The sequence below is a fragment of the Fukomys damarensis genome, unplaced genomic scaffold (genome assembly GCF_012274545.1).
Source record: "Fukomys damarensis isolate Sample0158 unplaced genomic scaffold, DMR_v1.0_HiC HiC_scaffold_34, whole genome shotgun sequence".
Classification (NCBI taxonomy): domain Eukaryota; kingdom Metazoa; phylum Chordata; class Mammalia; order Rodentia; family Bathyergidae; genus Fukomys; species Fukomys damarensis.
This window is the reverse complement of record NW_022900946.1, coordinates 18,745,635-18,759,478: the sequence shown is the minus strand read 5'-3', so window position 1 is coordinate 18,759,478 and position 13,844 is coordinate 18,745,635. Positions and strand designations below refer to the sequence as shown.

Here is a 13,844-nt window from a genome sequence, read left to right as displayed (position 1 = left end):
TTTTTTTTTTTTTTTTTTTTTGGTCGATTGAACTCAGGACTTTCACACTGAGCTACATTTCCAGCCCTTTATTTCTTAGCTTAAGACAGGATCTTGCTAAATCCAGCCCAGGCTGGACTCCAACTTATGATTCTCCCTTCCTCAGCCTCCTGAGGTGCTGGGATTCGACATGTGACCCCATACCTGGCTAAGATGTGTCCCTTAGCAGTGAACCTCTTCAGCATTTTTTCTTTGGGCCTGTTGAGCAGAAAGAGAGCCACATTGTTGTGGTTTGGGGAGGAGAACAAGTTCTCCCTTCTGTATAAGCCTGGTGCCTAGCACAGTTCTGAGCTGTGGCTCCTCAGAGTTCTTCCTCAGAGTTACCCACCCATCTCTCTGGGCTTCCCACTGCCATGGCAGCCTCCAGGGAGTACGGATGGTAGTGGTGTAGCTGGGCATTAGAAAGCCTGCTCCTGGCAGTGCGACACTCAGCCTTTGACCCTCAGGAGGCCGCTGACCCACGGGCCCTTGTTCCTGCAGCCCTCGGACGATGAGAACAGTGACAATAGCAGCGAGTGCGTGGTGTGCCTGTCAGACCTCCGGGACACGCTGATCCTGCCCTGCCGCCACTTGTGCCTCTGCACCTCCTGTGCTGACACGCTGCGCTACCAGGCCAATAACTGCCCCATCTGCCGGCTGCGTGAGTGCACCCTGGGCCTGCGCCTGGAGGGTTCTGCCCACCCGGCAGTCCTGGTCTGAGTAGTTTGTGGGAGCTGCCAGTCTCCTCTTGGCACCCTTGGTCTCTAGGAAGCGTGATGTTGCCAACGGGTGATGAACTTTTGTGTCCACGCTGGCCCTTACTGGTATGGAGTGTTCCAGGGTAAATGTGTACAGTGATACTTGTACTGGGTAGAAATTGATCCATGAATGAAATCTTTATTTTAAAGGTTATGTAGAAAAGATTTTGATTAAAAATTAAAGTGAATTGAAGTTAGGCCACCTGTCACCGTCTTGGACTCAGGAAACCAGGAAAGTCATGGCTTGTAAGTGGCAGAGGTGGATTTGGGTGGAGTTTTGTTTCATCTCCACCTTCCTGAAAGCAGCAGTGTGTCATAGTGATCGTTCCAGTGGGCACCAGCTGGCGTGGGAAGGGTGGCTGTGTGTAGGCATGCAAAGTGCCAGTTCCTTAGGGCTGCATGGCATTTTGGATAGACCAACATGGAAGGCAAGGCTGTAAGGTCTGGAGTCCAGAGCTCGAAAAGACCCCAGGCGAGGCAGGACAAGAAGCCTGTGGACTCTGTGTTAACCCTGCCCTGCTGTCTCAAGATCTCACAGCAGAGGGGGCCAGGTGGGCACTCGATGAACCCCTCCTTCTCAGAAAGTGGGCAGTGCTAGGGCCTGAGACTATCCTGAGCGGCCCTCATGTGCCGGCTCTTGTGCCTGTAGTACTCCAAAGTAGAGGCAGTGGTCCCATGAGGATTGTCTCCAGGGCTCGGTTGGTCTGGGCGCCCCCTCTTTCTGGAACACCTCATTGCATCTCCCTGCTGTGTCCTCTGAGAGTCTGGCATCCTGGGCCCACCCAGTAGCTCAAGGCTTCTCCAAGGCTCCCAGTATCTGGCAGGACTCATGCTGGAGTTAAGCACCAGGGTCTCTGGCTTGTTTTGGCCTTGGGCTTCTGGGTTGTCAGAGCCTGGTGCAGGGGCCCAGGGACCACAGAGGTCAGAAGCTGGGATGGAGCAGGTGTGTCGGCTGGGCTGGGCCAGCTGAGCAGGCCCTTGTCCTTGGCCTGTCCCTTCTCCATTGAGCCTCAGGCAGAACTCTGTGGATCCTGGTTCCAGTCTTCAGCCTGTGTCCTTCCAGGCTGCTCAGACTCTGGGCATAAATAGTGTGGAGATGAGGCTTACTGTTGAAGAAGACCCACCTGGGTCCTTGGGGTCCCACAAAGAGTAGAAGGTCTCTTGGGCCAGGGATTTAACTCAGTGGTTCCACCGCCTGTCTTGCAAGTGCAGGATCCCGAATTCTATCCCTGGTACCAAAAAAAAAAAAAAACAAAAAAACAAAAAGAAGAAGGTCTCTTGTCAGCCCAAGGCCTGCATCCAGTGTAGGAGAGAGAAGTAGAAACGATGAGGTGTGGTCAGGAGACACCTCTGAGGAGGGCCCTGGATCAGAACTCTGGGCAATTTGGGGTCAAGGATTTAGCTCAGTGGTTCCCTTGCCTGCCTCGCAAGTACAGGGTCCAGAGTTCAATCCCCAGGACAAAAAATGAATGAATAAATAAATAAAGAACTCAGGGCAGTGGCTGGGATCTGCTGGCCGGCCTGGGGATCTTCAGGTGTGGAGTGGGCCTCTGGTTGGAGTCACCAAAGTCGAGTTCAGAGCACTGTGTGATCTTGAGCAGCCTTCTCCCCCGTGAGATGTGTCCCTTATCACAGGCAGGTGAGGTCATAGAAAATGAAGGTGTTATGGGGAAGAGCAAAGCTAGAAGGGAAGGCTGCAGTCCTGTGGCTCAGGCCGGGCAGCCTCAGCCCGGGGGACAGGCTCTCCCTCGTTTCCTTGTTTGGTCTGATTTCGTGACCTGTTTAATGTAGATGTGTGGCCTGCACTCTTCATGTGCCGAGTCTTAGGGACGGTGCACCATGGACTGCCGGGCCACCGTGGTAGGTGGGACTGACCTCAGGAGAAGCCTGGATTCCATGTCCTGCTTTGTCCTCCCTCAGTGTTCCTGGAGTGGGATGCCAGGAAACTCCCAGCTGCCAGTCTGTCTGGGCTCCGTGCTACAGCCCTGGCCATGTCAGCCACAGTCATGGCTGCCAATTAGAAACTACCCTTCCTGTCATGGCTGTGTCTCTCCCTGCTTGGTGGCTTCTGTCAAGGATCCATTCAGCCCCTGGTTGCAAACATGTCCTTGTCCCAGGACTACTACAGATTGGAAGCGTGTTTTCCTGGGCTTGAGGGCCTCTCCAGCTGCTGGAGCTGCTGCCCTTGCTAACACAAATCCCTCCCTCTGCCACAGCATTCCGGGCCCTCCTGCAGATCCGGGCCGTGCGGAAGAAGCCAGGGGCCCTGTCTCCCATCTCCTTCAGCCCTGTCCTGGCCCAGAGTATGGACCATGACGAACATTCTGTAAGTGCCTCTCCTGCCTCCTTCCTCTGTCCACTAGGTGGTGTGGCCCCATAGGAGCTGTGAGGTATTAATGGGGGACCAGGCTGGGCCTTTGGTACGGGCTGCTAAGGTGACTGTTGCCCTGGCCAGCAGAAGAGCCTGAAAGGCCGGCCTGGCCTCTTTGCCGAGTTCACACTAGTGTTTGTCACCGAATCCACTGAGCCAGCTGAACCACGCTCCCTGCCTCTTAGTAAATGAGATGTTACTATTACTATTCCTCCTGAATGTGCCCAGCTTACTGGCCTCAGCCTGGGCGCTCAAAGGGGCCTTAACATGAGGGCCCTCCCTCATGGGACCAGGTGGGTAGACCTTGCCTTAGACAATGCCCACTTCAGGAACCTAAAGGGAGAAGTAAGAGAGAAGTGGAGAGTCAGGCTTGGGCAGGGAGAGGGGCCTGGATACACAGAGACAGACGCGCAGAGTTGGGGCTGGTCGTGGATAGGAGAGGCTGAGATAGATGGGAAAAGAGTGGTGGGAGTGAGTAGGATAGCAACATCTGGGCAGGGTCTGGGCTTTGCTTCCGGTGAGCTTGGCAGTGAGCAAGCCCTTGCTTGGCTCTCCCCGGAGGCCATGGGGTTCATTGGCCTCCTTTTTTCCTTTGAGACAGTGTCTCAAAGTGTAGTTGAGACTGACCTGGAACTCACTGTGTAGTCCAGGCTGGTTTTGAACTCACAGCGATCCTCCTGCCTCAGCCTCCCGAGTGCTGGGATTACGGGCGTGCACCACCACGCCCAGCTCAGCGGCCTCCATTTTAAAGAGCAGACTGAAGCCTGTGGACCGGCACACTCCCAGAACAGAGGCCTGCTCTGGATGGTTCCATCTGTAGGTCTGTGTCATACTTGGCCTGGGCTGTGATCACCCTGGACCCAGGTGTGATGTAATCGCTTACACAATGTTTCTGAAAGTTGCACAAACATCTAAAAGCCCAGGAACTTCCCTTAAAACCCAGAGTTTTGGCTTCTCTTTCCCCATTCTGAGAGTGTGGCTGGTGTGGCGGCACATGCTTGTAACGCTAGCTGCTTAGTAGAGTGAGACAGAAGGATCACACAAGTTTGAGGCTGGTCTGAGCAACTTAGAGAGACCCTGTCTCAAAATAAAATAAAAAGGGCTGGGGATGTAGTTCATGGCAAAGGCCCCGGGTTCAATTCTCCCCCAACCTGAGGCTGTGTTCTGGCATCTGCAGCAGAGGCATAGTTGTGTAGTGGTCACTACCTCTGACTCCTCCAGTAGGGCCAACCCTGCAGACTTCGCTTACTAAGCTCAGTCAGCACAAGGGCTCCCGGACTGAGGCTCTTCAGCAAATATAGCATTGGCTTTGATCTAGGAGCACACGTTCATCAGTAACACACTTTTTGCTCATAAGAACAACTTCGATGTGATCTGCTCCTTGAAAGAGGAGTCTAAGTCTTTCATAGGGATTGACTGTCCAGTGGTGTGGGTTTGTCGTTGCTTGTGTTTGCCCCTCCCGCTTTCTGTCCTGGTGGTTGAAGGTCAAGTGGTTTCCTTCCTGTTTCTCCCTCTTACTCAAAGTGAACTGAGTTGCCTCCCCCAGTGCAGGCAGCAGTGCCTTGCTGTGTCCCCCAACAAGTGGCTCTGCCCTGCCCTGGGTTCAGAGTACCTACTAAGCATGTTCTTGTTCCCTGTCTGGGCCATTTCCATGTACGCCCATAAAGAGCCCATATTTGGTATTTTCTGCAGGGAGCATTAAGATAATCATGAGATTGAATACCTGTCCACCCACTCTCGTACCCACCTTGGCCAAGACCTGCTGCTCTGGGGTGACCTGGACCATGGCGGGGGTGCGTCTGGGCCAGGTCAGGTTCCGCAGTCTTGCGGCTGTAAGTGGAGCCAGCCATCTGGCTCCTGGGAGTCCATGAAATGTGCAGGCAGCCTGCCGAGAGCCCTGATTCAGAACCTGGGTTTAGTATGGTTCTGAGATCCATGTGCATGTGAAGTTTGAAAAGTGCCAGGCTGTGGTGTGCCTGAAGGACAGCAAACCAGAGACCCTGTCCCCCCACCCCAGCGCCGAATTGGGAGTAGTTATAAAACATATGATTTTTATCTTGACAGTGTCCCTTTAAAAAATCAAAGTCGCACCCTGCCTCCCTGGCCAGCAAGAAACCTAAAAGGGAAACAGTAAGTGTGCTTGGTCCTACAGCTATGTTTTTGCCCCGCACCCCTATTTTTAAACCAATGCCAAGTGTGGGAAGTCATTTTCGCCCCAGGCTAATATGTTTGATTAACGCACTCTGTCAAATCCGCTCTCCCCAGTCCCACCGACCCTGTCCAGGAAGGGAGGTTTGTGGAACAAGCAAAGCTCAAGGTCTGTTGGCAAAAAGCCAGTCACCCAGGTCCTGCTGCAGGGCCACAGTGGCCTCGGGCCGTCCCCTTTTCACCAGCTTGGCCTTGCCTGTGGCTCCTCCAATGCCCTTGTTTCCCTTTTTTTTCTTGCTGGCAGTGGAGTGGATGTTGAAGTTGGAACTAATGTTGCTGCTATTTTTTTTGCAAACAGCATTCCTTGTGCATGCTCATTGGTCTTGCATCCCCTGCACTCTTCCCTCTGGATTTGGGCTCTTTGGGTGGAGGACTCTGGTTATCTGGCATTTTCCCTGTATCCCAGGGAACAGGTGCAGGGACCAGAAAGTAGGTAATCACGGGCACCAGCCTCTGAGCCTGGTAGACCCAGCTGGAACCCCATGCCTCTTGTAACAGAGAGGTAGAAGATGCTAAAGAAACAACTCAGAGCTTTCCTTTTCAGAAGGGTGAGGGACTCAGCAGTTTTTCACCTTTAAATTGAAGGCAGGAGCACACGGTGGACACAGGTCCAGGATGCTCCCCAGGCCCAGTGCCCGTCTGTAGTCCCCAGGGTTGCTCCTCAATCCCTGTTCCCTCCAGAGCCTCTGCAGGGCAGGCTGGAACCTCACGTAGGGAGCACTTTGGAGCATTTTGCCCCTTTACCTGGTTTCATGAGAGGGACACAGGGGCCCCACAGCCCTCGCAGTGCTCCCTGGTACCCGGGCCTTCCCCACTTGCCCTTGTCGATTCCATCCACTCCCAAACGAGGCGGCAGTGGCTCTTCCCCACACAGGCCTCCCATCCCAGTCCAAGTCAGGACTCCTGAAGCCCGACTTCCCCTGGTCTAGGGCACGCATTTGCAATAGTTCTCTCACCTCTGGCATGGCTCTGCTCTCCCTGCTCCTGAGTGCTCCTTTCTGTCACTAACCCCCCTGACTCTCCACCCCCTTCAAGGCAGGAGCAGAAAGCCAGGTAGGGGCTGGCTGAGGATGGGTGTGGGGTGGCTCCTGCGGATGTCCCTCACCCGTCATCCGGGGCATCTGGGGGTGGGGCTGGAGCTGATGGATGAGGCAGCCTTGGTCAGGATGGCTTCAGTGTCCAAGAGAAGGGGACTTTAAGTCCTTGGAAGGTGGAGTGGACACAGGATGTTCAGCGGAAAGGGTCTGGGGGGTAGAAGGTCCCTGGGACCTGAGCGCAGTTTTTGGCCGGCCCCTCTTCATCTGCCTTTGTCCCCCCGCAGAGCTCCGACAGCATCCCACCTGGCTATGAGCCCATCTCCCTGCTTGAAGCACTCAATGGCCTGCGAGCCGTCTCCCCGGCCATCCCTTCAGCCCCCCTCTATGAGGAAATCACCTACTCGGGGGTCTCGGATGGCCTTTCCCAGGCCACCTGTCCACTTGCTGGAATCGATCAGGTCCTAGAAACCAGCCACCAGAGCAGGCGGCGGAGCAAATCTCCTGACAGGTGAGACCCAGAGCCTGGCACCTGGCCCTGGGCAAGGTGTGTTTATGGGGGTGAAGGCATGTGAGAAGTATCAGTGACTTGACGTAATTTCCTAACACATTTTTTTCAGTGATTCAGTCCAGGAGGACTCATATGACCCAGTAGCAGGTCTGTTTATGGAAGCAGAGCAGAAACAGCTGCCTGGTGGGACTGCTGCTTACTTGTGGCAGGTGCAGGGGCCTGGACCATGTCTGTGCACTGGGGCCTGTTTGAGCCTTGGGAGCCCAAGAATTTGTGGCAGCTGGTCACTCACAACCCAGGCCCAAGAAGGAAGCAGGGGCACACTGGCACCTGCCGAGCTTGAGGCATGGTTCTTTCCGGGCTCTGACAAGAGCACCAGTCACAGACACCGTGGGCCTCCCAAGGACCACACTGCTCAGCTGGCCAGGGGTTAGTTGTGGTTCTTTTGTACGGTTGCAGGGAGTGGCCAGCCACACTGCTGGGTTGCCTCCCTTACAGTGGGATGGTGTTTTGTTTGTTTGTGCAGTACTGTTGATAGAATCCAGGACCTTTGATTTGAAGGTCTCCACCCCACCCTTTTATTTTGAGATAGGGTGTCACTTAAATACTAAGGTGCCCAGGTTAGGCTCAAATTTGCAATCCTCCTCCTGCCTCAGTTTCCCAGATTGCTGGGATTACAGTTGTGCACCTCTATACCCAACTGTTTTTTCAGTGGAAAAGTACAGGGAAGGCTCGTGTTTAGTGCCACCACCCTGGTTCCTGCACTGAACCCATGTGGCCGTCTCTGGAGATACAAAAAGATGTGCATCAGTCCCTGCCGCTTCCTGCCTGTGTCTCTGCTGTTGGTGGTTTCTCTTCTAGAAATGAGAGCACATTGGGACAGTGTGTGTGTGGTCCTTAGAGGGCCTCTGTCGCAGCTCTGAGTAGCTAGTCAGGGCCACACACTCTCTGAGGTCGCTCCAGTCCCCGGGGATTATCTTTCCTTGGCTCCTGGTGGACAGGTGAAGGTGTGTGCTTGGGCGGGATTGGTGCTGCCGGCCCAGTCGTCCTCCAGCCCACATGCCTTCCCCTTTTGTCCCCAGCACCCTGCGGTCCCCGTCATCCCCCATCCACGAGGAGGATGAGGAGAAGCTCTCTGAGGACTTGGAAGCTCCTCCCCCACCAGGCGGCCCAGAGCTGGCCCTGGGGGAGAGCAGCTCCCCCGAGGTGAGACTTACCCCAGGTGAGGCCCCTTCCCGCTGCCTCTGGGCCTCTGCCCCATAGTCCCTCTGGCTGTGTGACCCCAGTCTTGGTGTCCTCACCTAGGGGTTGGGGTGCCATATGGGGAAGTTGCTGAGGGCTATAGGAGAGTCAGTATGTGAAGCTGAGCACCCAGTAGCACTTTTGTGTCCTGTGGTGGTGGCTGCTGCCATTGCCCTCTGCCTGGTCTTAGGAGCTTAGCACTAGACCTGCAGCAAAGCTCCAAGTGGCCTTTCCTCTGTCTCCTAGAGTTTCCTAACGGAAGAGGTTGATGAGTCATCGCTGAAGCACGGTGAGCCCCTCAGCTCTCTGAAGCCTGACTCCAGAGCCTTCCCGGAAGCACCTTCCTCTGGGCGAGCTTTGGACACAGGCTGGGCCAGCCCTGCTGCTGCTGCTGGGGCCTCCTGACTACTCCCCCACATTTCCAAGGAACAGTCGTCGTGTTTCTGGCCTTGGGTCATCAATCCACAGTGTTGGTGGAGGCCTTGTTCACTGGCTGGCCTCCTGTGCCCGACCAGGACAGGGTAGCTTGAGTGGGGGACAAGGGTGTGTTTGCTGTTTTTGTGAGTTGTCGTCTCTCTGCTGGCTGAAATGAAAATGAGGATGACTTGGCCGGGGATTTAGCTCAGTGGTTCTGCTGCCTGCCTCTCGAGCACAAGGACCCGAGTTCCATCCCTGGTACACAAAAGAAGAGAAAATGAGGATGACTTGAATCTCCTCACCCCTTCCAGTAGCAAGAGGGTGTGACCCGAGCCCCAGAGGGCTTGGCCTGCCCACCCCAGGAGGCTGTGGTATGTGGCGAGGAACCTCCCCAAGCCTCCCCCACCATCCCAGTCCTTCCTCACCAGCGTCTTTGCTGGACCGTGGAGGAAAGAAGGTACAGGGCTGGCATCAAGGAGAAGCCCAGGGCCACTTAACAGAGGTAGCGGGGCCACAGTGTGCTCCTGGCTGGTGGAGGACCAGCAGGATGGCAAAGGCCCCAGAAGAAAGTGAAGCCACTGTGTCGTGGGGGCCGACCCACATCCCTCCCAGGGAGCGTCCGACACCAGCTGTGCAGGCCGCTGCGCAGGGTTCTTCAGACACAGGAGGCCCTGGTGCAGGGGCTGGGCTCTGGGCGTGGGTGTGTCCCAGAAATTGTGCTGCACCCCATCCCTTTAGGTGTCACCTCTTGGGTTTCTGTTTGGGGATCTAGGTCTGTGAATAAAGAATGTGGAGCCATAGTCCCAGCTGTGTGACCTTGGCAGTGAGACACTCATTGAGTCCCTCTGCCTCTCCAGGCCTCAGCTTTCCAAGCTTGATCTTGGACCCTTCCTCCACTCCCTGCACACCTCTGCCTGGGCAGAAGCACATGCAGGGACAGGGCACCCTGGCTTGCTTGGGCCATTCTTCTGCCGGAGGACACTGAGCAGCACCGAGAAGTGCAGGTCTCAAGCTGAGGAGAATGTGTGTGGGTAGAAGCAGGCTGTGTAGCTCACCATGCAGGACAGCAGGGCCACAGGCCAGGCAGGGATGAACACGGCACAATTTAAGGTTTTCACAGTACAAACAGAAAAAGCCCACTCTGGGGGAGAGAAGGAGAGAGAAAAGGGAGAGTCCACCTTTGGGGCCACTGGAGAACTGGTGGAATCAGAGTGCAGCAGGACCTGCCCGTGCCTGTTGGTCCTGACCTCGCTTCCCTCTCCCATCTGCTGCAGGGAGCCAAGTGGCACCCATTGAAGAGGTCCTGCAGGATGGCACCCCCGAGCACCAAGGCTGTGCCCAATCAGGTCCTCCTGCTGACATCTACCTGCCAGGTAATAGCATGAGGGGCTCACCTAGGCCTGAGGGTGGGGCTTGCTCTAATGCCTTGTGAATGGCAGAGGGCTGGCTCCTCAGGAGCTAAGTCCCTGTCTTTAGCTGTTAGCCAGGCTACTGCCATCCTGCCAACCCCGAAAGCAAGACTTGAGCTAGGCCCACATCTGCTTGGCGTCCTCCTGCAGGCCCCTTCCTGCCTCACTCTGCTCAGCCTTGGAAAGGAAGAAGAGGCTACATGTAGGAAGACATGGTGGTTTTTCTCCCACCACCTCTTGCTGGGGGCCAGGTGGGCCAGTTTGGTCCCAACCGGCATTGCTATCTTTCATTCCTGATCCTTACCAAGAGCATAGCAGGGCCACTGCCTTGGGAGCTGCAAACAGAAAAGAGGCCTAGGGTCATACTGGGTGCCAGGGGGTCCAGCCCTGGCCCAGGGGCCTGGCTTCTAAAGCTAAAAGTAGTGCTGTGCTCACCCAGTGCGTCCTCCGCTTGCCTTCCCAGGCTGTGGCAGCTGGAGTGGGGGTAGGGAGGACCAGGCAGAGCTGCTGTGTCCCTGCTCGTGGGAGTCTGGCTGAGGTGTGGTTGGCAGCTCCTCCTTGGTGGCGGCAGATGGATGTGTGTACGTTGTTCTAGAGCCCCTCTTGTCCTAACGTGGGTGTCTTTGCTGGGGAGTGCACTGACTTATCTCCCCCCTCGCTGCCAGCACTGAGGCCTGCTCTCAGTGTAGAGGAGGAAGCTGCCTGCTTGGGTGGCTCTGCCAGGCAGCCTTGGCGAGACAAGCCTCCTGCCCTGCAGGGCTTCCTCTGCTTTCCATCTTTATCTACCTCCATGTCTTCCGGGGCCTCCCACAGCTGCTGAACCTTCGCCTTGAAAGGTGGCCTCCAGCAGGCCTGGCTTGAGGAGCTGGAGGTTTTCTCCCTAGACTAGGCAGCCTGATCAGGCTCATCTAGTGAGTAGGGTCCCCATAGCAATGGACTTGGCTCGGGTATGTGTAGCTGCCATCCCCAACTGCCAGGGCCTGGAGGATCAGGGAGCCTCAGGAAGACACTAACCAGTGTCCAGGGGGCATCTCCAGCCCTCATCAAGACTCACTCTGGGTCGTCCTAGAGCCTGATCCCAGTGTTCCCATAGTAGACACATGGGGCATCCAGCAGGCTCCCTACTCTCTGCCCACGGCTTTCAGCAACAAATACGCCGCAGCTGTGTAATGCCTTGGTCTTCTAGCACAGTCCTTGCAGGGGTGTGGAAGTGACAGTCCAGGAATGAGCAGAGCAGGCCTCTGAAGGAGGTGGGCAGGCTGTGAGGCCCTCTGCCTCAGAGAAGCTGCTCCCTGGGGTGCCTCTGAGAACCACCTGCTCCTACTCAAGCTGCTCCCTTTTCCTGTCCTGCAGTTTGACCAGGGGAGTGAAGCCTAGGTCAGTGGTGGCACACATAAGGTACGCGTTCTGCAGTGGCCTCCTTGTATCATTGAAAGCTCTACAAGGTTCGTCATCACTGGCCTAGGTGGTAAAGCTCATGGCGGCATGGATCTGGCTGAGGGAGGGGCCGGCAGCCGATGGGGCCTGCAGCATCCCTGCCAGGCTCCCATAGGTGATTTGTCCCAAGGGACACGGACCTCACTTGCCCTCAGTGTAGTTATAAAAGAGCAAGTCTGCTGTTCCTGCCAGACAGCCAGTGCGGGTGCTGGGTGGCCCTGCCTGTTTCAGGGCTCTTGAGTTGACGGAAGCAAGTGAGGGCACCAGCCGAGTCTGACGCTCCCTCTGACTCTGTCTACAGGTTGGCCCACCTCCATGGAGACGCCTCACAGCCTCAGCACCCCTGGGCCCCCCTGGCCTCCGCTTGGGGGCTCCAGTCCTGAACCTGGGACTTCTGACCTGACCCCACTCTGAGAGCCTGGTTTGGCTAGAAGCATGGAGCCCTCAGTCCTCCGGACTCTGCTGAAGGACTGCCCTGGACTTCAGCGTGGCCCCAGCCTCTCCTGTCTGTAGGCCCTCTGTGGCAGCAGCCTCTGAGGGGCTAGGTGGCCCTCGATCAAAGAGCACAGTGGATTGTCCACTCTACAAACCCTCTTTTTCTATGATTGACATATTTGTAAATGGTACAAGATGAAGGACAGCAGCTTTTACCCTGGCCCCTGGCCCCTGGGGTTCCCCAAATGCCAGAGTCAACACTCAGAAAACTGGCAGAAGAGGAGTTATTGGTGGGCGGTGTGCTGTTTGCACAGACCCTCTAAGTGGGGCAGGAGCCAGAGTCTCGGCCAGTGAAGGAAGCAGTGCCTGTCTGCCCACCGCACCTGTGTGTTCCTTGTGGTGGACTGGCCCTTGCTGCTGCTTTAGCCCCCTGGTGTGTGTGGCGGCCATGGGTGGCCTTCCGTAGTGCCAGAGGGCCCACCTGCTCTGCTCTCTGCCCTTCAGCGGCCCTTTCCCTGGCGGCTGGGGCAGCATAGCCCATGTACAGCAGTTGGTGCCCAGTGGCCTGGTGCCCATGCCCTGTGCTTTCTCACAGGCACTGCTCTGCTCCCTCTTCAGATGATTCCATAGTGGTGGCATTTCATTTCTGCCGCCGCTGCCCAACCATGTGCAGCGGCTCCTTTAGTTCCCCTGATATGTTTTCTATGTCCTTTGCTTTTCTCTAAGTCAGCCTTATGAGAGAAGCGCAGGGGCTCCAGATGCTTGTGCCTCTGCAGGGCCCGCATCCTGTGGTGCGTGCAGCTTCCCTGGCTAGAGAGGTTGGAGTGCCCCAGCCTGGGGAGCTTCAGTTCCCTGCCTCCTGTGTTGGCTGAGAGGTAGAGCCTGCCCTAGGGCTCAGTGTTGCTGGAACCCCAGCTTTGCCCACTGGGACGCTAGCGGGGAGAAACCCAGCAGTGGCCACCTTGTTCTTGGGTCAGCCTGGATGTAAAGCGCTGTCTTTAAACCCTGCTTTCGCCCTGCCTGCTGTAGGTTCACGCATGCACGCCCCTCTCCTGGACAGGTTGGTGGCAGTATTTTGAAGGACAGGATGCAGATTAGTCTGACTTGGACTCTCATGTTCTAGAATTTGATGTACTCTGACTGGCTAGTGTTTTTGTTTTTACTGTATATTTATAGTAATAAAATCACGCAGCAATATCCTATCTGGGGTGGTGACTTTCTTGGTGCATGGGCAAAATACTTAGTGGTTCCTGGTAACTTGTGACCTCTGCCTCAGTTTCCTCATGTAGGATGGCAGTGACAGCATCATTCCCCACCACTGTCGAGTGTTTCTTAACAATTTTTGTCTTTGTCATTGTTCACAATCTGGTGTGAAGCCAGACTTGGGCTGGCCCAGACTCCTGAGTGGGTGGTGGTGGAGCTGGCTGTCAGTGTGTGTATTGTTCTACTCCCATCTCACATTTCTGCCACCAGTGTTTCCTGAGCAGCATGTGTGTGCTAGAGGAGGGCAAAACACAAGGTCCAGGCTCCTGGTATTTGCATCAGAGTCGGTGAGACACTGTGGAGATAATCAGTCTTTTAGGTAAGATCAGTGGGGTGACCAGATGAAGTCATATGGGGGACTTAACTAGGTGATCAAGCAGATTTTTTGATCCCTGAAAGATGAGTGCTCTAAGCAGCTAGAACATCAGGTGCAAAGGCCAGGTGGCAGGAGTGAAGTTAGTGTGTCCCTAGTGGAGAGAAACTTGTTGGCTGGATAACTTGAGCAAGGGTGTTGGGGTCAATACTGAGCACTGTGTAGAACAGCTGGAGTGTTTGTTTTGTTTGTAAGGGACAGTTTTGAAAGGTTTTTGAGATGGTGTTACTGTGTAGTCCAGGCAAGCCTTGAACTCTTGATCTTTGTGCCTCAGCCTCCTGGGTGTTGGGATTATAGGCATGCATCACAGATACCCTAGCTAAGACTAGTCATGTTCTTTTTTTTTTTTTTTTTTTTTTTTTTTTTAA

General features: G+C 55.4%; 2 protein-coding genes across 4 annotated transcripts in view; both read left to right on the top strand.

Moving 5' to 3' along the window:
- Mgrn1 (mahogunin ring finger 1) overlaps positions 1 to 13,028 on the top strand; it is a 48,150-nt gene extending 35,122 nt beyond the window's left edge. The window contains exons 10-17 of one of the 3 annotated variants that reach the window (XM_019210631.2): positions 520 to 679; positions 2,993 to 3,102; positions 5,212 to 5,277; positions 6,677 to 6,900; positions 7,983 to 8,106; positions 8,389 to 8,431; positions 9,834 to 9,932; positions 11,707 to 13,028. In XM_019210631.2, coding sequence (XP_019066176.1) covers positions 520 to 679; positions 2,993 to 3,102; positions 5,212 to 5,277; positions 6,677 to 6,900; positions 7,983 to 8,106; positions 8,389 to 8,431; positions 9,834 to 9,932; positions 11,707 to 11,819 — 939 coding nt within the window. In that variant the 3' untranslated portion in view covers positions 11,820 to 13,028. Of the gene's footprint in view, positions 1 to 519; positions 680 to 2,992; positions 3,103 to 5,211; positions 5,278 to 6,676; positions 6,901 to 7,009; positions 7,952 to 7,982; positions 8,107 to 8,388; positions 8,432 to 9,833; positions 9,933 to 11,706 lie in introns of those variants that run through there. The other 2 variants (XM_010644121.3, XM_010644120.2) reach the window with 2 other exon arrangements.
- A 137-nt stretch (positions 13,029 to 13,165) lies between these two features.
- Positions 13,166 to 13,844, top strand: part of Nudt16l1 (nudix hydrolase 16 like 1) — a 5,288-nt gene continuing 4,609 nt past the window's right edge. Inside the window, 1 exon segment of the mRNA XM_033758590.1 lies at positions 13,166 to 13,422. The gene's annotated coding sequence lies outside the window, so the exon portion shown is untranslated.